At 38.7% G+C, this 26387-nt stretch overlaps 3 protein-coding genes across 3 annotated transcripts; 2 read left to right on the top strand and 1 right to left on the bottom strand.

The window, feature by feature from the left end:
- Positions 1–1622: 1622 nt before the first annotated feature.
- Positions 1623–12302, bottom strand: LOC110710249 (elongation factor 1-alpha). Its single transcript, XM_021888523.1, has 3 exons — positions 12200–12302; positions 2861–3338; positions 1623–2743 (listed from the first exon to the last, which is right to left on the bottom strand). Exons 2-3 carry the CDS (start codon positions 3320–3322, stop codon positions 1862–1864), a joined length of 1344 nt encoding a protein of 447 aa, XP_021744215.1. The 5' UTR covers positions 3323–3338; positions 12200–12302; the 3' UTR covers positions 1623–1861.
- On the top strand, positions 7202–10352 carry LOC110710254. Its single transcript, XM_021888527.1, has 2 exons — positions 7202–7354; positions 8712–10352. Exon 2 carries the CDS (start codon positions 8814–8816, stop codon positions 9918–9920), a length of 1107 nt encoding a protein of 368 aa, XP_021744219.1. The 5' UTR covers positions 7202–7354; positions 8712–8813; the 3' UTR covers positions 9921–10352.
- An 8920-nt stretch (positions 12303–21222) lies between the features above and the next one.
- Positions 21223–24020, top strand: LOC110710441. Its single transcript, XM_021888733.1, has 4 exons — positions 21223–21478; positions 21560–21897; positions 22187–23432; positions 23680–24020. The coding sequence occupies exons 1-4, from the start codon at positions 21223–21225 to the stop codon at positions 24018–24020; spliced, it is 2181 nt and encodes a 726-aa protein (XP_021744425.1).
- Positions 24021–26387: the final 2367 nt, after the last annotated feature.

Consider the following 26387-nt stretch of genomic DNA (forward strand, 5'->3'; position numbering starts at 1 on the left):
AAAGTGAGGGGAAAAAAAATGTGGATGAGCAACATTTAATTTTATGTGATAAAAACTTATACTATTATATATTTTTTTCCGTTTCATTAATATTGCAACAATTGGAATTTTACACTATTCATCACGTTTGTTTGGCCACATATTATGATTTATACGTAAAGTAAAATATAGTCACGTGGGATCTTGTTAGATTCGTCTTGTTAAATATTTTCACAATATCAACTTTTTATAATTTTTACTCTTATATAATTATAGATATTTAGCATACAAAATATGTTTTAAAATGTGTAATTCCATCTTTTTTGCAATATTCGTAGAACAGAAGAAGTAATTCATATCATATAATAAAGAAAAAGAAAGTAGATCTGATCCATAAACTGATTAAACTCATAAATGGAAGTAGGGTATAAAGCATAAATGAACCACTTGACCAAACAGTAGGATCTCTCTTTCAACATTCAAGTTGTAAATTAAATATCCCTCTCAATTTCTTTTCATTAACACTATCCAATTTTTTTAATGTTATTGTAGTATTTCTAGTGTTCCATGGAAAATTTTGCATTATTTATTGTTTGCGATATATAATAAGAATTTTTTTTTTATTTTTTATATTGCCGACTTTCTCTCCGGTTCTTAAAATTGAAAATCAAATTCCAAATTATATTCAACACGGAGTAGAATAAAAAGGAAAATAAAATAAAATAAAGACCACTTTGATGTCACCCTCCTATTTAAAAAACCCGTAAATAAAATAAAATAAACAAGTTGGAGAGAGGAGGAAAATTTGTTCCCCTACTAATCTTTAAATACACATATATTTAAAGTCTAAAGTAATTGTAATTTTAAATAATCCTTGGCAATTGTACTATCTAAGCCAAATAATAAGAATTTTTATTGAATAATATTCTTCATTTTAAGTATGTAGTATTTTGTTTATACGTTCCTTTCATATATATTTTCTGCCCCCGGTTTGATGACATATTTGTGACAAACAGCCTAAACCCAATGTGTGAAAGTGAAATTATTAGAAAAATGCTTAATGACAATGTATGCACCAACATAATTAAATTTATTACGATCTAATCTATAATTTTTAGAGTGCGGTAATATACTGCTAATGCTATCATGTAGGTGCCTAATACTCATTCTCATTAAAAAAAAAAAAAAAAAAAAAAAAAAAAAAAAAAAAAAAAAAAAAAGGTAATACTCATTCTAGTAGTAATGAGATCAATCTGCGTTAGGGATACTTTGAAGGTGTATAATCTTATATCCTTCCATTTGGCCTTTAAAGTACCTTGTCCACCTCCACTTATCCGTTGATCTACACGAGATTCGGATCTGATAGGACACTTTTTCCTTACTCCACATATTTTTTTCATGAATCCGCAAGTGAAGTTTGTCTTTCTCGAAACTCAAAAGCATTACTTTTGGTGAAGTAAAAGCAACAGCTAAGTAGCCATAGTAATTATCTTAGCTAAGTGCCTTAAGTCCTGATGTTGTGAATTTGTGATGTATATAATGGGCCTAATTTTTCAAGTCTTAACATAAACAAAGTATATTTTGTTAAATTTGACTGCTATTTTTTCTTGAATTAAACTGAAGATCTGAGCTGAAGTACTTTGTATGCAGATCTTGTTTAGTTGTTTTGGTCCCATTCAAAGACAAAGATTGGAAGTTTGGAGCCTTAACTCTACTTCAATAAGAGTAAAATTAATGTTGAGACTCTAGTAGGTAACACAGGAACACAAAACAAAAATCTGGGCAGCTTATAAAAATAAGAACTCAAGAATCTAAATGACATAAAACAGTACACAGAAAACCTTCAAGAGCCTAAACAAAACTTCCAGACTGACAAATCATTCTATTTCTTCTTTAGGGCAGCCTTGGTAACCTTGGCACCGGTTGGGTCCTTCTTCTCAACATTCTTGATGACACCAACGGCAACAGTCTGCCTCATGTCCCTCACGGCAAAACGACCAAGGGGTGGGTACTCTGCGAAAGTCTCCACCACCATAGGCTTGGTGGGAATCATCTTAACCATACCGGCATCACCATTCTTCAAGAACTTAGGCTCCTTCTCAATCTCCTTGCCTGAACGCCTGTCGATCTTGGTAACGAGCTCAGCAAACTTCACAGCAATGTGAGAAGTGTGGCAATCCAAAACTGGGGCATAACCGTTTCCAATCTGTCCAGGGTGGTTCATGATGATGACCTGGGCAGTGAAGTTGGCTGCTTCCTTGGCAGGGTCATTCTTGGAGTCAGAAGCAACGAAACCACGCTTGAGATCCTTGACGGCAACATTCTTCACATTGAAACCAACATTGTCACCAGGAAGAGCCTCTGGAAGAGACTCGTGGTGCATCTCAACTGACTTAACTTCAGTGGTCAGTCCAGTGGGACCAAAGGTAACAAGCATACCAGGCTTCAACACACCAGTCTCAACACGTCCCACTGGCACCGTTCCAATACCTCCAATCTTGTACACATCCTGAAGTGGAAGACGGAGGGGCTTGTCTGAGGGCCTCTTTGGCTCGTTGATCAAGTCAAGAGCCTCAAGAAGGGTTGGTCCCTTGTACCAGTCAAGGTTGGTGGACCTCTCAATCATGTTGTCACCCTCAAACCCAGAGATGGGAACGAATGGGATTTTGTCTGGGTTGTAACCAACCTTCTTGAGGTATGAGGAGACTTCCTTGACAATTTCTTCGTACCTACCCTTTGAGTACTTGGGGGTGGTGGCATCCATCTATATAGAAAAACAAGGCATGATCAGGATAGTGCAAATAATGAAACTAAAACAAACTCTAACAGAAATCAGAACGCATAATATACTGCATATCAATGAAAGAGTGTTAAATTATACCTTGTTACAACAACAGATCATTTGCTTGACACCAAGGGTGAAGGCAAGAAGAGCGTGCTCACGGGTCTGACCATCCTTGGAGATACCAGCCTCAAATCCTCCAGTGGTGGAGTCAATAATGAGGATAGCACAATCAGCCTGGGAGGTACCAGTAATCATGTTCTTGATAAAGTCACGATGTCCGGGGGCATCGATGACAGTACAGTAGTACTTGTTGGTCTCAAACTTCCACAAGGCAATATCAATAGTAATACCACGCTCACGCTCGGCCTTAAGTTTGTCGAGCACCCATGCGTACTTGAAGGACCTCTTGTTCATCTCAGCTGCTTCCTTCTCGAATCTCTCGATCACACGCTTGTCAATACCACCAAGCTTGTAGATCAAGTGACCAGTTGTGGTCGACTTTCCAGAGTCGACGTGGCCAATGACCACCAAACTGATATGAATCTTTTCCTTACCCATGATGAACTTTGTGAAGCTGCTTGCACAAACAAAATGAGTTAGGACCAAACCGTATTCAAAAGAACAACAACAAACGATCAACAACAAATGATGCATTACATGGGATTTTAATTTCAGTACGACATCGAACAGCTACAGAAGCATACAACAAACAACACATTTCATTGGATACTAATTTTTTATACACCAATGCATAACAAGTAAACATACCAATAAATTAGATTTAAGCTATCCAAGGCATCAATTAATGATCGCAAATATCAAATAAACATGTTGTTGAGCCTTTTGGTTTTGATGGACAAATTGACAAACTCGACTAATGAATGTTTTGAGTCTTTGGTGAATAAAGGATTCAAGCAAAGTTCGTTCCGGAGTAGGAACTTGGATGCGGAGTAGCATTCTCTAAAAAGCCTCGTGCAAATCTCACGTTCTAGTTTTAATTGTGAGCACTCAATATTATAAAGTCGGAAAGGAACTCAATGACTTATGTTAAAAAGACTACTGGAATAAAAGTTAGTTTTAAAAGATAATTTCTTAAAGAAAAGATAATTTGTAAAAGTTTTAATAAAGATAATTATCGAAGATAATTATCTAGTTGTTTTAATAAATAATAAATTTATCTTTTCAAATAAAATCTTTTTAAACAAACTTTTGATAATCTTTTTAAACAAATATTTGATAAGGATAGCAAGCGGTTTTTCTGTGTGAAAATCTTTATACGGCTAATGATTATCAAGTTGTTTAAGATAGTGGACTAATTAGATAAGGCTAGGAAACCTCTTCATGATTACCATCTGTCAAGATAACTCCACAAGTTGTTAGTGGGTTGTTGGCATGTGGACGTGATTATAGTGGAGGTTAATGACTAAGCCTTCTCTATAAATACTCATGCAAACTATCTCAGAAAGATATAACTCTTGAGCATAAAAATTCCGGTAGCCTTCTAATAACATAAAGAGAGTTATTATCCTTCTTATATTCTTGAGTGCAATAGGTATTTGTAATCACATATTGTATTCAAGTACTTAGGGGTTGGGATTGTGAGTTTGTAAAGTGAGGTCAAGGAAGCTTCGTTGCTGAAGGCTTCTGTGAGAGTTGGGAACAAGTTCCTAGTTTGTGGAACTTGTTAACGGGTTTGAATCTTCACTTGTAAAGAGTTTGATTACATAGTGGAAATTTAGAAAAGCCTATATCTTCTCTCGTCATTATTTCATTTAGTTAAATTCCGCAAAAGTTTTTAGATTTCACCTCAAATACAATTCACCCCCCCCTCTTGTATTAGCCAGTTAGACTTTCAGTTGGTATCAGAGCGGGAACTCAGAGCACGCAGGCAACCCTGTTGAGTAAGTTCCTGGGAAAATGGCTTACACAGAGGAAAAGGAATTCGGGAGTACATCCATTCAAAGGCCTCCATACTTCAACGGCAAATATTATCCTTATTGGAAGGATAAGATGGAAATCTTCATCCAAGCAGAGAATTATCAGGTATGGCGGATTATACAAGTAGGAGATTACGAAATTACGAAAACGAATGCTAACAATGAGGTAATCCCTAAACCTATGGATGAATATGAAAAAACTGATTTCGAAAAATTAGAAATGAATGCTACTGCCAAAAAGTTTCTAATTTGGGGACTTGGACCCGATGAACATACTCGTGTCAAAGGGTGCAAATCCGCAAAGGAAATTTGGGATCTTCTGGAAGTTACACATGAAGGAACGTCAGATGTTAAACGTTCCAAAATAGATATTCTTTTATCTCAGTATGAGCGCTTTGAAATGGGAAACAAAGAATCCATTAAAGACATGTTTACTCGATTTAAAAGTATTACTAACGAACTAACGTGTCTTGGTAAGATAATTCCTATAGATGAGCAGGTCAGAAAAGTCTTAAGAAGTCTTCCAGACAATGACAGATGGAGAGCAAAGGTTGCAGCGGTGCAGGAATCAAAAGACTTCACCAAGTTCAATCTGGAACAGCTTGCGGGTTCCCTCATTACTCACGAGATCCAGTCGAACAATCGGACTCAGGAGACTGTCAAAAGTCAAGGGCTAGCATTAAGAGCTAATGAAGAATCCGAAGAGAAGTCTGACATCGATGAAGAAGAAGCTGCAATGTTGGTGAGAAGGCTGAAAAAATTCTACCGTAACAACAAGTTTTTAGACAAGAAGAAAGGATACAGTAAAAGAAATCAGGAACCCAAAGCCAAGTCTTCTTGTCACAAATGTGGAAGCACCAACCACTTCATCAAAGAGTGTCCATTATGGGAATCTGAGAAAGGCAAGGGAAAAGAAGCTGATCAAAGCAGAAATTCCAAGCCTAACTTTTCTAAAACAAATTTCAGGAAAGCAATGATTTCCACGTGGGGAGAATCAAGTTCCGAAGAAGAGGAACAGGAACACACAGACGATGAAGTAGCCAATCTCTGTCTAATGGCAAAGCATGATGATGAGGTAGTCATTCAACCTAGTTATTTGAAATCTCTCTCAAAGGATAAATTAATCTCTTTATTGTTAGAAACCTTAGATGAATATAAAGAATTATGTGCAAAACTAAGGCAAGCCGAAAAGGCAACTGGAATTTGTAGAGATCATGTTAAGTATCTGAATAGCTTAAGAAATGATGTTCAAGGCAGATTCTTTGAATTGTTAGATAAAAATATTATGCTAAAAGAATCCCTTGAAAGAGTCAAGAGTGAGAATATCATGCTGAATATTGAATTGACTCAATATAAAATGTTGTGTACTAACATTGATTCTTGCAGGTCTACTGAAGTTCCTTTAATCATGTTTAATAATGAACTAGAGCATGTTAAGAAAGAGATAAAGGAAACCAATGATAAAAATGAGAAACTAGAAAAGGACCTAGAAATTGCAAGAAAAAGTAAAAATACAGCAAGCACGGGTGTTCCCAAGTGGGTAAAGGAAGCTCAGACAAAAAGAACAGAAGGTCTAGGCTATGTTCATAAGAAGAAGTCCACTGGAAAGAAAAAGAAATATGTGAACTTACCTAGTGAGACCGTTTGTTCTTTTTGTGGTAAAAAGGAACATCGCAGTGAAGAATGTACTAAGAAAGCAAATCTGTACAATAAGAATGTGAACTATGTTTGGCAGAAGAAATCTGATTTAAATGTGTCAACACAGGAACCCATGAATGAAAGGGTTCCTGCTACTAACCCTTAATTTCTTTTGCAGGTCGCAGTGAGGGGGAACAACCAGTGGTACCTCGATAGCGGTTGTTCTAAGCACATGACAGGAGATGAATCCAGATTTCTCTCACTGACGGCCTATACAGGGGGAACAGTGACCTTTGGAGACAATAAGAAAGGCAACATTGTTGCTGTTGGCAAAGTAGGAAGGTCAAGTTCCCATGCAATTGACAATGTATTTTTTCGAGGGTTTGAAGCATAATCTACTCAGTATATCTCAGCTTTGTGATAAAGGAAACTCTGTAAGCTTTTCTTTTGAAAAATGCAAAATCATCAACAATAACACTGGAAAAATCGTTTTGGAAGGAACTCGTAAAGGGAACACGTATACCGTGGATCTTAACAAAGTTCCAAAATACAATCTATCCTGTTTAAGTGTTATTGAGGATGATCCACTTCTATGGCATAGACGTTTTGGACATGTTAGTCTTTCATTGCTTGACAAATTAAGGTCAAAGGACTTGGTAATCGGATTACCTTCTATCAAATTCCTAAATGACAAAATTTGTGAAGCTTGCATCAAAGGAAAGCATGTTCGATCATCATTTAAATCAAAGAAAATGGTAAGCACCACAAAACCATTGGAACTCATTCATATGGATTTGTGTGGCCCCGTTAGAATTCAAAGTAGAAGTGGAAAAATATATGTCTTAGTTCTTGTGGATGATTATTCTAGATTTACATGGGTCATATTCTTACATAGTAAAGATGAAACTTTTGATATGTTTATGACTTTCTTGAAAAAGGGCTTAATTAGGCTAGATTTTATTTCTACTGAATGTCAAATTGCTGATATATTAACTAAGCCTTTAAGCAGAGACAAGTTTGAAAAGATGCGTGTGGAATTGGGGATGCTACGGCTAAAGTGATTTTTGTTTGGAACCCCTAAGGTAAAATCGGATGTAACTAACAATGCTATGCTCAATCTTGTGTGCATAACACAGCTGAAATTACCCAGGGAAAAGATTTGTGAAGTATTGAAAAGTCACTTATACATACTTTTAATATGTTAAAAATATTGAGCCATGTTGTTTCAAGTTCCCTTTTCATCATTCTTTATTCTCTGTATTATGATCACGTAAATTATCATCATAATTTACAATCCATTTGCACTTACCATTTTTTTATATTGTTAATTTGTTTTCCTTCCTATTATTATCTTTTTTGCCTTCCTTATTTTTTTTATCTTTTATTCTTATCTTTTATTCATATTTTTATCTTTTTTTTTCTTCCTTATTTTCCTTTGTTCAGTTCTGCTTTTATTTGTTACGTAAGATAAGAAGCATGTATATCAACTCCTTAACTTACGATTTTATTTTATCAACATTGAATTAGATGAGTGCAATTATTTCACCAAATTAAATCCTACTACCTCTAAAACTACTCCACTACCTCACCTTTTAAACCGTCATTTTTCTTTCTCACTCCTCCCAATTAAACTCTTCTTCTTCTTTTCACTCCACCTTCACCTATCAAATCAATTAAACTCCCCATAAACTCCCATAACCAGCCTCACTCTCTCTCCTTCCTATTCACACTATTCATCTTCTCCTTCCCTTCATTTTACCTTCAACACCATGAAAACCAACCGAAACACCACCCCAAAAACCCGATCACCACCATCCAAACCCTCCTCAAACACGGGGTCTCCACAACCGGTGCCAATTGCGATGGTGCATCCATCTGCTCAGCCAAAGAGGAAGGCTAAGGTTGTGAAGGGCGACGACAGGAAACGGCGCGCAACCACCAAATTCCCATCATGGAATTACACTCTCGGATATCACATCAACTATGATTGGTGTGTGGCGAGTAAGTTCACTGAATTTACTTCTTTAATTGATTATCAAAAATGGACTCACTTGTTCCAGAATTGTTCTCATTACCCTGTTTATCCTAAACTTATTTATGAGTTCAAAAATACCTTTCAATGTGATAATGGTGTGTGCTCGGCCGTAGTTAATGATATTCCAATTTCGATTGATGCCAATTATCTTGGAAATCTATTTCAAGTTCCTGTTAAAGGCTATTGTTCTTATTTAAAGCACAAACAATCTGTAAATATTGGCCATAATGATGAATGCAAAATCCTTCAATTTATTGGAGGAAATCCGAAAGTGAAAACTACTCACCATCATGCCCTAACACCCCTTCATAAGCTACTGTTTACCTTCACCTGGAAGGGTATAGTACCCCGTTTACAAAAACGGAGTACCGTATCACTCTTGGATGCCTCCCTCATATTCTGTCTTGCATGCAAAATACAGATTAATTTCCCTGCTCTAATGATTGAACACTTGAATTTTTATGCTCAAAAGACCACAATTCCATATGGCTCTTTCCTTACTGTGTTGGTCAAATCTTTTGGTATTGATGTTGAATGTGAATCCCCAACATATCTCAAACCCGATAATATCCTCTCTGAACAATCATTACTTAGACTGAGTCTTAGGCTTACAAATGGCAAAGTATGTTTTGTGCCTCGGAAAGGAGGGGAGAAAAAGAAAGGGAAAGGGAAAGAAGCTGAGGAAGAATGTGACGCAAGTGATGAGGAGGGCAGTGACCAGGGTAGTGAGGTTGCTAGTGAGGGTGCTACCACCTCCAGTGATTCTGAGGGAGATAAGGAAGAAGAAAAAAGTTCTAACGGAGAGAAAAACAAAGAAAAAATACTTGAGGGAGATGTGCAAGGAGAAAAACAGGAAGATTCTGAGGGGGAACATAAGGAAGTTTCTGAGGGGGAAGCTCGAAAATCTGACTCACATGAGGGGCAGGGAACTGATCAAAGTGAGGGGGAACATACCACAGACTCTGAGAGCACAGCTGGACCACCTGTCATTCCTGTGTTTACAGGGGGCCTTAGAAGAAGTAAGAGGAATGTGGTCAAGCCTGCCCTTTCTACTACACACCCTGTGACTGTAGAAACCATCAGCTCCTCAGACAAATCTGATCCCACCTTCAAACCTACCCAAGTCCCCTTTGCCATTGAACCCTCTTCTATTCCTGTCTCATCTACTAGGCAGCCTCCTCATTCACCTTCTCCTCCTCCATTTCAGCCTACTGGCTTTGCTGCTTTCTCTGGAACTCGTGTGTTTGTTTATGATTTTCAACAGGTTAAAGCAGATATGGAGAAGTTGACTACTCTGGTGAGCAAGAAACTGGAGGAAATGGCCTCGGAATTGCTTTCTCTTAAAGGCCAGGTGCAGGCTCTGGCAGAATCTCAAGCAACCGGATTTGCAGGCGTGGAGGCAAAGCTTGCACAGGCTGAAGGCAAGTTTAGTGAAGGCAACAAGGAGATCTTGGAAACTATCAACAAAGTAGCCTTTGAGGAAGTCGAGGAAGACTCTATTGATCCCACAAATCCAACCCTTGATCCTACCAATGCAGCCTCTTAAATCCTTGATTGCACTTATTCTAATTTCATATGTTGAACAATTTTATTTTGGTTTTGTTTAATCTCTCTGAACTTTGGTTTGTACGCCTTTATCCTTTGCTACATTCTCTATGTTCCTCTTCTATTTCCTAAATCGGAACTTGGCTCGTATTTTTCATATGATTGTGTGTGTTTGCTGATAATTTGGTACCTAACTTATTTTTGCCTTGCATTATTTGAGCTCACTATTCCCTACGTAGTCTAGTGGGAGTATAGCAAAATGTTTTTTTTCAATCTTTTGATAATGCCAAAAGGGGGAAAAGACAAACTTCATGGCGGCTAAAGTGTTTACCAAGGAACTCACACATCGAAGGTACAAACTTTTGCTAAGTTCAGTTTTTAAAGTCTTTGTTAATTTTTCTTTTGCTCAGTTTTTTTTTAAAAAAAAAAAAAAAAAAAAAAAAAAAAAAAAAAAAAAAAACTTTTTAATATTTTTCTAAGTTCTTTAATTGTTTTTTTTTTTTGTTTTCATGCCTTACTTTAAATTTTTGTTGCATGCCTGGATGATTTTATTTACCTAAGTTTGTCAATGTTTGTCATCATCAAAAAGGGGGAATTTGTTGAGCCTTTTGGTTTTGATGGACAAATTGACAAACTCGACTAATGAATGTTTTGAGTCTTTGGTGAATAAAGGATTCAAGCAAAGTTCGTTCCGGAGTAGGAACTTGGATGCGGAGTAGCATTCTCTAAAAAGCCTCGTGCAAATCTCACGTTCTAGTTTTAATTGTGAGCACTCAATATTATAAAGTCGGAAAGGAACTCAATGACTTATGTTAAAAAGACTACTGGAATAAAAGTTAGTTTTAAAAGATAATTTCTTAAAGAAAAGATAATTTGTAAAAGTTTTAATAAAGATAATTATCGAAGATAATTATCTAGTTGTTTTAATAAATAATAAATTTATCTTTTCAAATAAAATCTTTTTAAACAAACTTTTGATAATCTTTTTAAACAAATATTTGATAAGGATAGCAAGCGGTTTTTCTGTGTGAAAATCTTTATACGGCTAATGATTATCAAGTTGTTTAAGATAGTGGACTAATTAGATAAGGCTAGGAAACCTCTTCATGATTACCATCTGTCAAGATAACTCCACAAGTTGTTAGTGGGTTGTTGGCATGTGGACGTGATTATAGTGGAGGTTAATGACTAAGCCTTCTCTATAAATACTCATGCAAACTATCTCAGAAAGATATAACTCTTGAGCATAAAAATTCCAGTAGCCTTCTAATAACATAAAGAGAGTTATTATCCTTCTTATATTCTTGAGTGCAATAGGTATTTGTAATCACATATTGTATTCAAGTACTTAGGGGTTGGGATTGTGAGTTTGTAAAGTGAGGTCAAGGAAGCTTCGTTGCTGAAGGCTTCTGTGAGAGTTGGGAACAAGTTCCTAGTTTGTGGAACTTGTTAACGGGTTTGAATCTTCACTTGTAAAGAGTTTGATTACATAGTGGAAATTTAGAAAAGCCTATATCTTCTCTCGTCATTATTTCATTTAGTTAAATTCCGCAAAAGTTTTTAGATTTCACCTCAAATACAATTCACCCCCCCTCTTGTATTAGCCAGTTAGACTTTCACATGTCAAACTAAGATGCATCTCTAGCACACAACAGATTCAATGTTCACCACACTAGCTCTGTAATTCAAATTCATGCAATAGTTTCTCAGCTCGCCAAAACCCCCTCAAATTCAACAGTACACTAAACTATTATAAATCAATATATAACAAGCATAAAACAATAATAACACCATATATTAACTTAATTTTGGATTGAAAAATGATTCAAAATTGACAGAAAACAAATTAAGATGAACATTTTTCACAAAAGTAATCAACAGAGTAGCAGATCTGAGTAGCAAAATCCTAAACAAATATAATCAAAGTAACAACCAAATCAACAAACACAATCTAAATGTAAGATAACAACACCATGCAGCTCAAGTCTAGTATAAATTCAAGCATAAAATTGAATTCAATCCCACAACTTGACCAAAATAAATCATCAATTTATCAAATTAAATCGAATACACACATAAACAAAATCAAACAGCTCAAATCTAACTTCAAATTCAATAAAAAAAAAAATAAACTTACTCACAAATTAACAAAAAAATAAAATACAAAAATCATCAAAATAAAATAAAATAAACAGGAATTGAATCTGTGCATGCAAGATTATTAACAACAACTGAAGAAATTAGAATGAATTTTGGAAATTAGGAGAGAGAAAGACGAACCAAGCAGAAGATGAGCAGAAACCCTAGCCGCGGTGGAATGAGAATGAGAATGAGAGTGAAGCAAATTGAGCAAAGAGGGTTTGCAGAGAGAGGCGGGTTTTGGTTTTTATATCAGAGGGAAAATTTTGCAAAGGAATAGAGTAGGTCAACTTGTATTTGACCAAATTGTCCTTTGCTTTTAGGTTGAATTTACCAAATTATCCTTGTGAAATTTTTTGATTTGACAAATGGGATGATAAGATTAGGAATGGTCTTTTATTATTATTATTATTATTATTATTATTATTTTATGGAAATTGAAAAATAATTGAGGATGGTCTTTTATTTGTTTATTTATGAGAAAAGATTGAAGATTGTGTATAATTGAGTAAACTAGGGTAGTACTCTTGTGATATAGGATGAAGATAATTGCAAATTTACTTGTTAATAGAAAAATTAAATATAAGGATTTTAGTTATTATAATCTTTGGATCACTATTTTTTTTTAAAAAAAAATCGCATTACTTACTTATGTGCAAAATCATTTTTTTATGGATTCTGAAATACATTTTTTTAATAACATTTGATTTAATTTCAATTGACAATCTCATTTTAATATTGTATAATCAATTCAAAGTTGTAAATTATTTTTTTCATTTATATTAGTATATAAACAATTATTTTTTATAATTTAACTAATTTAAAATTATACTCATTATTTTGCTATATCTTAATTCTAAATTTTATTGTAATCCTTTATTTAATTTAAGATTTTGTATATTTCTTATTGTAGACATCTACTTTTGGTCCCCTGTCCCGACCAAAAGTGCTATGACGATAAATAATTCCATCTTTGTGTTGGATTGGAGTGAAAAATGCTTATGGACTACTAATTAAAGCCTAAACACATAAACCAACTAGCTTGTCCCAAAACGAAATGAACCAAAGCTTGTTAATACTAAGCCCGATCAGCAATTAGGCCTAATCCCAATGTCAAACCTAATTTTGATGGATTTAGAAACGCCTAGGTTAAAATCTAGGGCTGGCGCAGAAAAACCGCGCGCAACTCAAGGAGTCGCGCTGACCTGGCGCGCGCAACTCACAAGGTTGTGCGTGACACCCAACGAAACCTCTAGTGATGCGCTTGCGGAAGATTCAGAATTTCATAAAAATACTGAATCGAATCTTACCATAAAGCCACGCTCCAAGATCATAGGTTACGCTGCCAAGTACAGCGCGGCTTAATCACTTGCGCGCAGCAGCTGCGCGCAACCTATTGAGTTGCGCGCGCCACTTGCTACGGCAGAATGTTCAAAACCCTAAACTCACCCATTCCCTATAAATAGAGGTTCAATACAAGCTTTGAAACACACAGAAACAACCTAAAAAGTCAACATAAACTTTGTGAAATTATGCACTAATCATCCCTCTTGTCCTAAACACTCACCCTTTAATTGTTTGTTCTTACGGTGGAGGTTCCCGAACATCTAGCAAGGAAAAGTGGTAAATTCCCGAGCACTTAGATAAATCACCTTTCTTTTCTTGCTTAAACAACTTTTAATCAATTAATTAGTGTTGTTTGATCACCTTAAATAAACTTTAATTAATTAATTTCACATAGTGATTAGGGGATTTTTATCCACCAATCAGCATCCGACACGTGGGCCAGCCAGGTTTCGCCACGTGTCCTTCATGTAGGCCAATAGGAGCCTGCCACGTGTCATCAAGAGATTCGTCCTCCTTGGACCAATTGCAATGTGACACGTGTCCACCCATGCCAAATGGGAAAACCGGCCAACAAGGCCCAATCATTGTGGGAGGCCCAGTCAGCCTTAGGTTTAACCTAAACCTAGTACTGGCACACATCCCAAGGCATATAAATATGCCCATTAATCCTCATTAAGGGGGATTACGCACATTTAATACTCTCACCTAGAGAGACCCAATTACTTTTATTTCCGCATTAATTACTCCTTAATCAAGTACTAACTTGATCGTCGGAGGCGGATCTCCAATCGTTCGGAGCATCCGTTTGTTTTGCAGGTACAGGCGTCCGGTTCCAGTCTCAGAATTGTAACTCTCCCGTAGGACATCAGAAAACCCCAAAACACATAGTATTCTTGCGTTAATCAAGACTAGAATGGTACCTACCGTCTGGAAACACCAGACGGCCAACCGTTGCCTCGAACCTGGAATGTAGATAATCTTAAGAAATATTTCTTTTGAATGATGTAAATAGTCAAGGGCTACTTAATAAAAGTTTGCTGTTTCATTAAATTTTGTACTAAGAGGGGCATGCCTACTGACAAACAGTCGGCTACTCTCCATGTTTAATTTTCATTCTTACTTAAGAGGGGCACGCCGCTTGTTCCACACAACCGACTACTCTCCCATAACACAGTTCACCAAGAACTATCAAAGGCTCATGGCTGAAATGATCAGACCAGGCGCCAAGCCAACTGATCCAAATATAAGTTTAATTCGACCTGTCCCAACATTATAGCAGGCATCCGACGACATCCATCCGGATGAAATTTGTCGCAGAGAGCAGCTCCCTTTTGGGTGGAACATTGTTCTATAAAATCATTACACGGCACCTATACGACTGTCTAACCAAGACAACCACGTAGCCGTTTCCCGGACAAGGATACCTCTCACTTAACTGACTAATCAGGTCAAACAAGTGTTCGCAGTAACCATCCGTGTCAACCAACCGACTGAACTACTTGGGATAAGAACAGTCGGTATCTTATGAGTTAATAGCCAACAAACATTGGCGAATAAAGGGGAACAACCGGTACCCACCGCTTGAAACCTCTACTACTCAGTCACTCGGCGACTAGGTAACAATCATGTTTACTTGGTCACTCCTTAAAAATTTAGTATGAAACTAAAAAGGTGTTCATACAGCGCCTGTTCACACTAGATTAAATGTGGTGGGGAACAGTCGGCCTGGACCGACTAGAGTCTCTAGCCTAAAAAAAACAAACAAGGCAGGTAGGAAACCACCTTCCTACTTGGTTGAAGGGGATCCAGTCTTTAAAGTGGCCGACTGATCGCTTAGCCTGGAAACAGACACCCAGTCGTCCAGGGGCATAGGTGGCGTGACTAACTACCTCGTACCTGTCCGCAACTATCGGCCATGCAAAACAGTCGGTATAGTATGCAATTGGATATCAGAGTTTCGATACTTAGCAAAGTCGAAACAAATTCGAAACGAAACAAATTCGAAACATTTTGGCAAAAAGGCGACCTAAAATAATGGTCGCCTGAGTTATATTAACAGCCGGCCAGAAGGGCCGGCATAAATATTCATACCCCCGGCCCCTTGGCCGGGTAAAAGATACAAAAAGAAGCCGGTCATTAAGACCGGCAAAATATTCAAAACCCCGGCCCCCTGGCCGGGTAAACAGAAACAAACGGCACGCAGGCCATAAAAAGAAGACATAAAGCTTAAGAAGGGGGCAGATCTTCAATAATAGCAGCTGCCGCCTGGACAGCACTCTTTTTGCTGGACTCGGCTTCAGCTGCATCCTTCTTTAATGCATCCACCCCAAGAGGCACAAGCGCCACTACCGGCTCCTTCTCCTCCAACGCCTCGTCCTCGGCAGCCGCCAGGATCTCTTGATTATATCTATCAGAACACTGGCGGTACGTTTTTTCCCATGAGGAAAAGTCGGCATTGAGGAGGAGCCGGTCCCAGGTCAGGCGCTGGATCTGAGCAGAGTCTTCCATCATCTCTCGGACCAGCTCCTTATTTTCTTGCTCGGCCTTTGCCGAGAGCTCCTGAGTAAGACTCTTCTCCTGGGTCACCAGGCGTTCCTTAACGTGTGCCAAGGATTTCTCCAAGGTGTCGTATGAGGACATTTTTTGGCGAAGAGGTCTCAGCTCGGCCTTGAGATTGTTGATGGTCGCCTCCAGCTCATTATTTTTCTTCTGGGCCGCCTCCAACTGAGCCCGGATAGTAGAAGTAGCCTGCGCCTGATAATAAATAATATCAGTTGTCAAAATCTCATTTTGGGCAATTTGAAACATTGCCTTATCACAGTCAGAGGCGGCCATAGCTTTTGCAGCCTTTACCTCTTTGTTCTTCCTGTTAAGCGGCTTGCGAATGCCGTTCACTCGGAGCAGGGCCTAAGTAAAAGGGAACAGGCGTCAGTTTTCAAACAAAAAACAGGCGTCCTCGAATTTAAATAACCAAAGATATGCTAAGTATACCTCAGCAAGGACCCCTGCAATCCCGTCTAGGTCAAGGGTGCCGACACCCCTGACCGCCTCCCTCTCAGCCGGAGGGACGGCTTTGATCATAGACTTGGCCACCTCGACCAAGTCTGGCTCCTGAGGGCCGGCTGCATCAAGCATAAACAAACGGGTTAGACCTAGTAAAGAAGGGAGCAAGTCTAAATTCACAAGGACAGCTTCATACTTCTAGGCGGCCTGATTGGAGTTTTAGAAGGAGTGGACGGCTGTTTCTCAGCCGCCGCATGTTTCCTGGCAGTACCAGGAGAGCTCGCAACAGTTGTCTTCCGGGTCTTGGAGTCCGGCTGTTGGGAAGAAGAGGTTCTTCGAGTGCCCGTCTAAAAAAAAAAAAAACAGAGAGAGTGAAAGGTTCGGAGCTCACCAAGGGCGCCCCCTTGTTGGGGGAGTCGGTTGAAGATTGTTGCATAATAGAGGCTCGCAACATGGCCGCCGTAGTCTTGGAAGCGGTGATCTTGCTCATGGCGTCCGCTACAAAGACAAGATACCAAGTTAATAAAAAGATAAACAGTAACTCATGGCAAAAAAGAGTATTCGACAGGCCGGCTACCTCTTGAACACCTACTGCTAAGGCCACAGGAGGCCAGAAAGTACTCGTCATAGAGCCATTTGAAGCTCGGGACGCAGTGCAGGGGTACTTGCTCTCGTACCCCTGTAGTAGAGTCGACCCTCGACTCTACTTTAAAGAGTCCTTTATCCAGGATCTCTTTCTTGGCTTTGGGGGGAACATGCGGCATGCTGCGGCCGCCTGCAAGAAGAGGCGGATTCCTGTTCCACCTGTTGAAGCGCTTGTTCAGCTCTGTGTCTGAACTTTCAATGATAAGGAAGGTGCTTCGCCAATCCTTCCACTTGTTTACTTTACCTCTTGTCATGAGGTAGCATCTGTGGCTCGTCAATTGATACCAGCCGGTACCGCCTGCCTTAGGGGTCCGGCTGAGGTAGTTCATGGGGGCGAAAGCCTCGAAGTTTGGCTCCACCCCGTGCAGTTCGCATCCGGCCACATAGTCGAGTACGTTGACCCAGGAGTTTGGGGCTAACTGCCATAACCCCAACTCATACCCATCCAAGATCCGCTGAACAACCGGATGTAGTGGGAAGCGCAGCCCAGCCCTGATGGCCGCCTCGTAGCAGCCAAAGCAGGCGCTATCATAACTAGTACCAGCCGGCCAGACGACTGTGTCTTCTGGATCCGGCACGAAAACTAAAAAGTCGGGGCCCATTGTGTGGTTCGCAATAAAGCTCCCCACTCTCTCTTGCATGGCCGTGATCCGGCCCCGTGGGACAATGCAGTAGTAAGGGGTATTTTGCTCTCGGTAAGAGGCGGATGGCTCCGCCTAATTGTCCCCCTTCTCAACTGCGTGAGAAAGTCTCGCCTCTTGTAGGCGGTTGTTTTTCTCTTCCGTTTCCAGAGAAGCATGACCAGAAGAGCTAGACTCGGATTCGTCCTCTGACGAGTCCGAAGAGGACGACTCCTCCCCTCTCCCAGAGGGGCCCGCCTTCTCTCCTTCAAAAGGAGTAGGAGAGAATGTAGACATGTCAACTGTAAAATGGGAAGGGGTCACCTTGACCCCTCCCTCAGAACTGTCGGCTGTCAAGCCGCCTTGGTTCACTTCCACATCTGGCGCCTGGTCAGATGTCTCACTAATCGGCACCCTGTGGGAGGAGCCGTCTGAGTTCGAGATCCTAGCAGTTCTTTTTGTTCTGGCCATCATGTTTTGCATAGACACAGAGACAGTCGGACTTTGTATAAAGGGCAAAGATGGGTCCGGAAAAGGGCAGGCGGCACTCCTAGTCCTAGATTCAGCCGTCCCCGGTGACCGGTTGATCACTAACCTAGGTCGGGTCGTGTGCTTCCGTGGTGCCATTTCAAAAAAGAATAAAATAAAGAGAAAATTAAGAGTAAGAGAACCGACGGTTACCTGAACGAGTGAAGTTGACGGAGTTCTGAAAATCCTGAGTAGCCGGCTTGTCAGAGCAGGCGGTAGGCAGAAAGAGTCTGGAATGTCAGAGCAAGTTCAGGGGTCCGAATGTTCTCTCTAAAAAGTTCTCAAGTGTGAAAATGTCTGAAGTCAACACACCCTTATATAGGCAAAGTGAGAAGGCGAAGGGTCACTTCTAAAATTCAAAATTTGGGCGGGAGAATCTCTCGGCCTTTCACCGAGTGACACCTGTAGCAGGCCGTCGCTTGTCACGGTGTGACACCTGTCATAGGTAACATGTGACCAGTCACGTGCCACCTGTGAGGGGCAAATGATTAGGGGATTTTTATCCACCAATCAGCATCCGACACGTGGGCCAGCCAGGTTTCGCCACGTGTCCTTCATGTAGGCCAATAGGAGCCTGCCACGTGTCATCAAGAGATTCGTCCTCCTTGGACCAATTGCAATGTGACACGTGTCCACCCATGCCAAATGGGAAAACCGGCCAACAAGGCCCAATCATTGTGGGAGGCCCAGTCAGCCTTAGGTTTAACCTAAACCTAGTACTAGCACGCATCCCAAGGCATATAAATATGCCCATTAATCCTCATTAAGGGGGATTACGCACATTTAACACTCTCACCTAGAGAGACCCAATTACTTTTATTTCCGCATTAATTACTCCTTAATCAAGTACTAACTTGATCGTCGGAGGCGGATCTCCAATCGTCCGGAGCATCCGTTTGTTTTGCAGGTACAGGCGTCCGGTTCCAGTCTCAGAATTGTAACTCTCCCGCAGGACATCAGAAAACCCCAAAACACATAGTATTCTTGCGTTAATCAAGACTAGAATTTGAATAATTAATTGATTGTTTTATCACCTAAGCTAAGGCGAATCTTGTTTATTTTGTTCCTTTCACGAATTTGAATTAAATAAGAATAACGACATTCGTTGCAATGTAATCCTTATGTGATTAACGTGTGTAAATAAAATCAACTAACTTAGTTTTAGGTATCACGTTGCATATATTGTTTGATAATGAAATTGTGAAGAAGGAAGAGCTAGTAGAGGCCGCACTTGGGCTAGAATAGCGATTCCTCCCTAAAAGGAACGTTATTTTAGTACCCTCGCTCCCGAACTCGTTTCTGGTACAAGTAGACCGATTTGGGCATCGGTAAACTTATGATTCATGTTAAATATCCCTTAAACCCTACTTGGGAGAAAGGCATGAACGAGGTTTATGAGTTTTCCTAAAACTCATTGGCGACTCCTTATTAGTTTCTTACAAAAAAGCGTAATGATAGGATCAACTCTAATTCAAGGTCCCCCAAACAGTCAGGAATTCAAATCCTAACACACCTTAAAAAAGTGTAAAGTCCTAGGGTTTAAAGGGCCATGGGCATAGAGGAGAAGGATCCCCTACGATGGGCACACCCTCCTCACATTTATGAATCTCATTCGTAGGATATTTGGATAAAACTCATTATATCATAAGATATTTTTTTTCATTACTTAGTGTAAACACTAAAGTTATCTTCCGTTGTTTTATTTATATACTACATGGCACTTGAATTTAAAATCTCAAATCGTATTCGTTGTTTTTGCTTATGTGGCGATTGAAATTTTTAATTCTAAAATAAATTACAAATCACTTTCATTATTGGTTGAAATAAGTTCTTTACATGACGCCCCGAATGCTCTTCAAAAATGCCTCCTTTATTTATATACTAGTTTTGTGCCCGAGCGATGCCCAAATGGTTGATAAAAGTTTATGATAAACTTTTTAGATTGAAGGTTAAATACGGTCATATATATAATCCTTTTTGATAATGCAGGATATTTAGACATACTGAACTGAAATTAAATTTTATTGAACTAAAAGTATATTTACCAAAACTAAAATTATTTTTCCTGATTAAAACTTATTTTCACGGTTTATCTATTATTTTTGTAAATATATTATAAATGGATCTTATTTTAAAGAACTTTTTAAAACGAATTTTATTATTGAAATAGTACCAAGTTATAAGATATTTATTAAAATTTATGATTAATTTTGTATGAAATATTATAAGTATATTGATAATAAAACTCTATACAACAATTTTATCTTAAAAATCTATCCAAAAATCGCTTAATTAGCGTCATATGTGTCACAATAATACCTATTTATCTCATACGTGGCGCGACACTTGGCGAAAAACTGGAATGCCAAGTGTCGCTATCTCGTGGCCTGGCTGCGAGACCGGCTTTATTTATTAGTGATATGATATGATATTAGATTTTAAATTCCAAATGTATGATAATCATAAGTCATAAGGAAGATTTTACAAATTTCTATGCATAATGCTCATAAAAAAATGTTGTAAAAAAAAATTAACTGAGTATAGATGAAGTTAAATATAATGAGTATATATATACTCATAATTAAGATTACAAAGTATTAATTAAATAAGCAAAATCAAATGAAAGAGTTTGGAAAAGTGTTGCAATATAAATTGCATTAAACGTACATGGAAAATAGTAAAATCATAAGTACATGTATTTTGGAAGGTTAAAGTGAATATAAAATCATTTAGATTGGAAAAATAAGAATTAAGGAAAAGTTGTCGTGTAGATAATGATGATTCAGCAACTTTTGTTTAAAGATAGTTATATATTTTGGTTAGCTCGTTTAATGAATAACCTCCAAGGTTGGTGCCTGGAAAATAAAAAGATGTGGGGTATTAATTGGAGAAATATCTCTAAGGAGTTGAGCAGGACGGGGGAAGGGATAGACTCGTTACAGAAAGGAGAGTCTTTTTTTCAACCAGGTCAACTCTTTTATCCCTAATTGCAAACTCAACTTTGGTTATTGGAAGCAAAGAATGAAAACCAGCTGGATCAAATATGGGGATTACCCTACTCAGTTAATGTATAGGAGAGTTAAACAACAACAAATACAAAAGGAGATTTTAACTTTAAGGAGAGGCGAAGAGGAATGGGTGGAAGGGTATGCAGAAGTGGAAAAACTGGTTTCTAACTCGATGAAAGGAGTCTTTTCTCCGACAAGAGAGGACAATCACGACGAAAATATTGATCTTCTTCTCCGACAATTACATATTCCGCCTATTTCCAGGGAAAGTCAGGAGTGGCTTGACAAACCTTTTACTTACCAGGAGATCAAGTAGGCTATGTTTGATATGCATGGCTCGAAATCTCCAGGTTCAGACGGGTTTAATGCAAACTTTTTCAAAATCTTTTGGAATGAGGTGGGTCAACTGGTGGTGGACAGTGTTCAACAATTTCTACGGTCTGGGAACTTGCTCAAAGAATGGAATCAATCACTTCTTGTTCTTATCCCGAAAGTTAAGAATCCAGAAACTGCTGAGCACTTCAGACCTATAAGTCTTTGTAATACCATTTACAAATGCATCTCAAAGTGCCTGGCGAATAGACTGAAAGCAGTGCTTCCTGATATCATTTCTGATAGCCAACATACCTTCATCCCGGGTAGATACATGGAAGACAACATTCTCCTGAGTCACGAACTCATGCATCTCGTAAATTCACAAAAGAGATTGGATTTATTAGCAGTCAAGATTGACATGTCTAAAGCATACGACAGGGTCGATTGAGCCTTCCTTACGAAAATTCTCAGGCTATATGGATTCTCGAACCACTGGTTAAGAATGCTATCACAGTGTGTCTCGACAGTGAGCTACAAGACAGTCATAAATAGACATACCTCTACCCACTTTTCCCCCGAATGTGGATTAAGGCAGGGGGACCCCATCTCCCCCTACCTTTTTCTCTTCTGTATGGATATTCTATCCAGAATGCTTACCCTAGCTGAATAAGCAGATTAAAGGTTTGAAGGTTTCGAGGAGATCTCCGGCCATTTCCCACCTTTTCTTTGCTGATGATGCCATGCTTTTCTTCAAGGCATCAGAGGAATCTTGTTTGTGTGTAAGGGACATCCTTCACAGGTTTAGCAGAGCTTCGGGACAGTGTTTGAGTCTCCAAAAATCGTTTGTTAAATTCTCCCCGAGGGTGCCACTTGAGATTAGAGATTCCATGAAAAGGATTTTGTCTATGTCTGAGACACAAAATATGGGAACACACTTAGGAGCTCCAATTGATATTCAGGGTAAGAAAAAACTCTCTTTTCAATTCCTAGTTGATAAAGTGAGGGAAAAGATTGTTTCTTGGGCCTCTTTACGTCTTTCACAAGCAGCAAAACTTATCCTCATCAATACTATCTTGGTTAGCATTTCGACTCACATCATGAAATGTCTTAAGCTTCCCCAGAGCATAGCAAACAAAATTGACTCACTTATTACCAAGTTCTGGTGGGCGAATAATGGGGAGAAGGGAATGCATTGGGTTAAGAAGGAGGTAATCCAACTTCCGAAGAGTATGGGGGGTCTTGGCATTCGGTGTATTTCAAAACTCAATGATGCTTTACTCTTCAAACAAGCTACCAGAATGCATTTGAACCCTCAACTCCTTGTTTCAAGAGTGCACAATAGCTTCCAACCTTGTGGAATTTGTAACATCTCAAGGTTTAAAAGGGTGGGAAACCCATCTATGCGAAGGCTTGGGTTACAGAAAGTAGTAACTTCTTTCAAGGAAGGTTTTGCATGGAAAGTTGGAAATGGGGAAAGTATAAGGGCAATCAGTATTCCCAGGGTGAAAAGGAAGATCCCTACAGTTAACTCAAATCAAACGATTGGGGCTTCGATAAGATGGATGGTTAGCGACTTTATTAAGCGGGATATCGTGTCTTGGGACCCGGGTAAGGTTAGACAATGGTTCGACTGGGAAAGTTCTAAGCACATTTTATCCATGAAACTGCTGGCGGAACCAATGGATGATTACCTATATTGGAAGTTTCACCCGTCCGGAAGATTTAGTGTTAAGACTGGCTATTATTTTCTGTCTAAAGATCAATTGTCCACTTACCTATCGTTCTCCGCCACAGATGAAGATTTTGCAAAACTCATCTGGAAGTTGGATATTCAACCCAAGTGGAAGATCTTTCTCTGGAAACTCCTCCATAACGGCATAGCAGTAAAGGTAAACCTGGCCAATAGAGGTATTTCATTATACTACTTGCGATGTTTGTTATGAGGAGATGGAAGATAGCCATCATTTGTTTCGATACTGTTCTCTAGCAAAGGCAGTTTGGGATAGTAGTTCCCTGACGGTTTGCTATGATCTCCCTGGACTCCACTCTTTTCAAAGTTGGATCCAACACTTTATCCTGCTCTTTTATAGCAAGGATGGTAAACATAGTAATCGTATTACCAAGTTTATTGCTACTCTTTGGGGTATATGGACAGCCAGAAATGGGAAGGTCTTTCAGGATTGTGGGATTACTTTTGCATCTGTCAAGGAATTGGTCAACATAGCTATTAAGGATCACGAGTCTTTCATGAAGGATGTAAGGAATGAGTGTACAAGTGTAACAGAGGAGTGCATCGACCCCATTCTCCCGCCGGTGTTCAACCTTGTCCAATTAGGAAGACAGAAGACCGATTTTGCCAAATTGGTTCTACAGGTTGATGGTTCATGGGAGAAAGCTTCTACTAGAGCGGGAATAGGATGGGTTGCTTCGGGTCCAGTTTTATTTAGCAGAAATAGGGGAGGAGGCAAATTTGGGACGGCTTCGTCAGCGCTATAGTGCGAGACTTGGGCTTGTCTCGAAGCACTAAAATGGACTGAAAGCCAAGGTTATGAGGAAGTCCTCATACTCTCAGATTCTGCCTTGCTGCTGGAGAACCTTAAGGATAGCCGAGGACACGACATTTCGATCGCTTGGATGCTTGATGAAATTAGATCAGTGGCAGCTTTTTTCAGGAAATGTTCGGTTATTAAGATCATGAGAGATCAAGTGCAATTGGCTAATGATATTGCAAAGAATTTCCGTAGCACCCTCTCTAATTTAATTTTGTAGCTGTTTTATTTTTCCTTTGCCATTGTCAAAAAAAAAAAAAAAATTCCCGGAGTTAGGAATGGAATGGTGTTAATGACGAGATTAACATGTATCTAAATGGATGCCACGAAGAGTGATTTGGGAATAAATTTTCTAAATAAAAATAAGTAACGAGTAAAATATTAACAATTAATAGATTTGGTGGAGTTGAAGTATTCAAATCGATGGTTGTTGAGTTGGTGGTCTTGATCTACGATTGTTTGTAATTATATATAATGAATGGTAATTATTATGAATATTTTTTGTATTAATCAGGCATTATAGACTATAAAATAGGTAGTGAGATCTTAGTCAATAACATCAAATATATAGTTAGTATGAGTTATGTATGCTTAAAAATGATCTTGACTGGATTAGGAATAGTAAAATGTAGTTGTTTCTAATGAATATTGCTCAAGTATAGGTTTAATAATAAATTAAAAAAAAAATATCTATGTAATTTAGTAAACAAATTTGTATTAACTATGTTTCATTTTGTCTAGAAAAGATGAGCAAACACTAGTAGAAAAAATGAAATAGGCACCGCAGTTTTCGCACCGATTTTTGAAAACCGGTGTTAAAAAAATAGGCGGGATTGGGAAATAGACTTTTCGCACCGGTTCCAACCAAACCGGTGCGAAACTATCTTTTTCGCACAGGTTCAAACCGGTGCGAATTAAAAAAGAAGAGGAAAAAAAAGGGGAAAGAGATTTCGCACCGGTTCAAACCAAACCGGTGCGAAATAATGTATTGGCACCGATTCAAAACGGTGCGAAATAAAAAAAAATAAATAAAAAAATCAATATTCTACTTTCTTTCTTTCCCCCTGCTATTTTCATTATTTCTGTTTTCCCTCGTTTTTTCGCTCTTCTCTTCCACCACCTCTGAAGTTTCACCTTTCTCCATTGAAGAGTTTCTGAGCTTTCTCACCTCCATTGAAGCAACTGCACCTCCTTCTCTCTCCATATCTTTCCTCCATTGAAGCTCGTGCTCTTTATTCTCCATTGAAGCGGATTCTGAGCTTTCTCACCTCCATTGAAGCAGCTTCAAGGTAAGATTTTTTTGTGGTCTTTTTAAACTATCGAATTCCTTCGCAATCTAGGGTTTGTCGTTGATTTGCTTTTCAGTTTAGTAATTTTAGGGTTCTTGTAATCTAGGGTTTGTCATTGAAGCGCGCACGACTCCACCTCAACCACAACGGCCTTCTTGTCACGGCGGCACGGCCTCGAACAGTAGATCTGGTGTCTGGTGAGCTTGCCTTTCCGGTTTCCTTTACTTATTGTGCATTGAGTTATTGTCTTGTTGTGAGCTTGCAAATTTTTTATGGGTATTTCTTGTTTTAGTGGTTGGGCTGCGGTGGTATTTGGTGGATGAATTGCGGGTTGTGAGGGAGCAGGAGAGTTTGGTGAGGTGTGGCAGGTGTGGACGTGTGCTGTGGGTTGGATTGGTTAATTGGTGAATGGTGAAGCAGGGGCTGCTGATTTTGTTCGGTGAGTGTGGCTGCAACAGCCTGGTGGAGCAACTGTTACGCTTGGCGGCAATTGGTGGAGCTGGCAGCATGCTTATGAATGGGCATTTAGCATTTGACTCAAATTGGAACCCAAACTCACTTGCCATGAAACCCGAACCCCTACACACAAAACCGAGGAAAGGAATTGAGACAAATAAAATAAAATAAATAATAAAATGAAACTAAATTTGCAAAGCCATAAATTTTTTTTAATTTGACAGACATGATAGATTGATACTTTGATAGTTCATACTTACTAACTTTTGTTTTTTGTTTTTGTTTTTTTTTTATAGATTCATATGTGAATTAAAGTACAAGTTTCTCTTGAAGACTACATATTTAGCTCAAGTGGGAAGTTAGAAAGAATACATCCATTGTACTTGCTATATTGGTATGAATTATAAACTTCTCTAAGCTACATTTCTTTCTCTTTATTCATTTAATAAAAGTTTTTTTCATGCTATTACAACTTGTGTATTGTTTAGTGACAAATAAATACAACAATATATAAAATGCTTGCATCATCATATGCCTAGATACCCGTTCAAGGCTTCCAAATTAGGAGA

Source organism: Chenopodium quinoa, unplaced genomic scaffold (assembly GCF_001683475.1).
Source record: "Chenopodium quinoa cultivar QQ74 unplaced genomic scaffold, ASM168347v1, whole genome shotgun sequence".
In the NCBI taxonomy this organism is placed as follows: domain Eukaryota; kingdom Viridiplantae; phylum Streptophyta; class Magnoliopsida; order Caryophyllales; family Amaranthaceae; genus Chenopodium; species Chenopodium quinoa.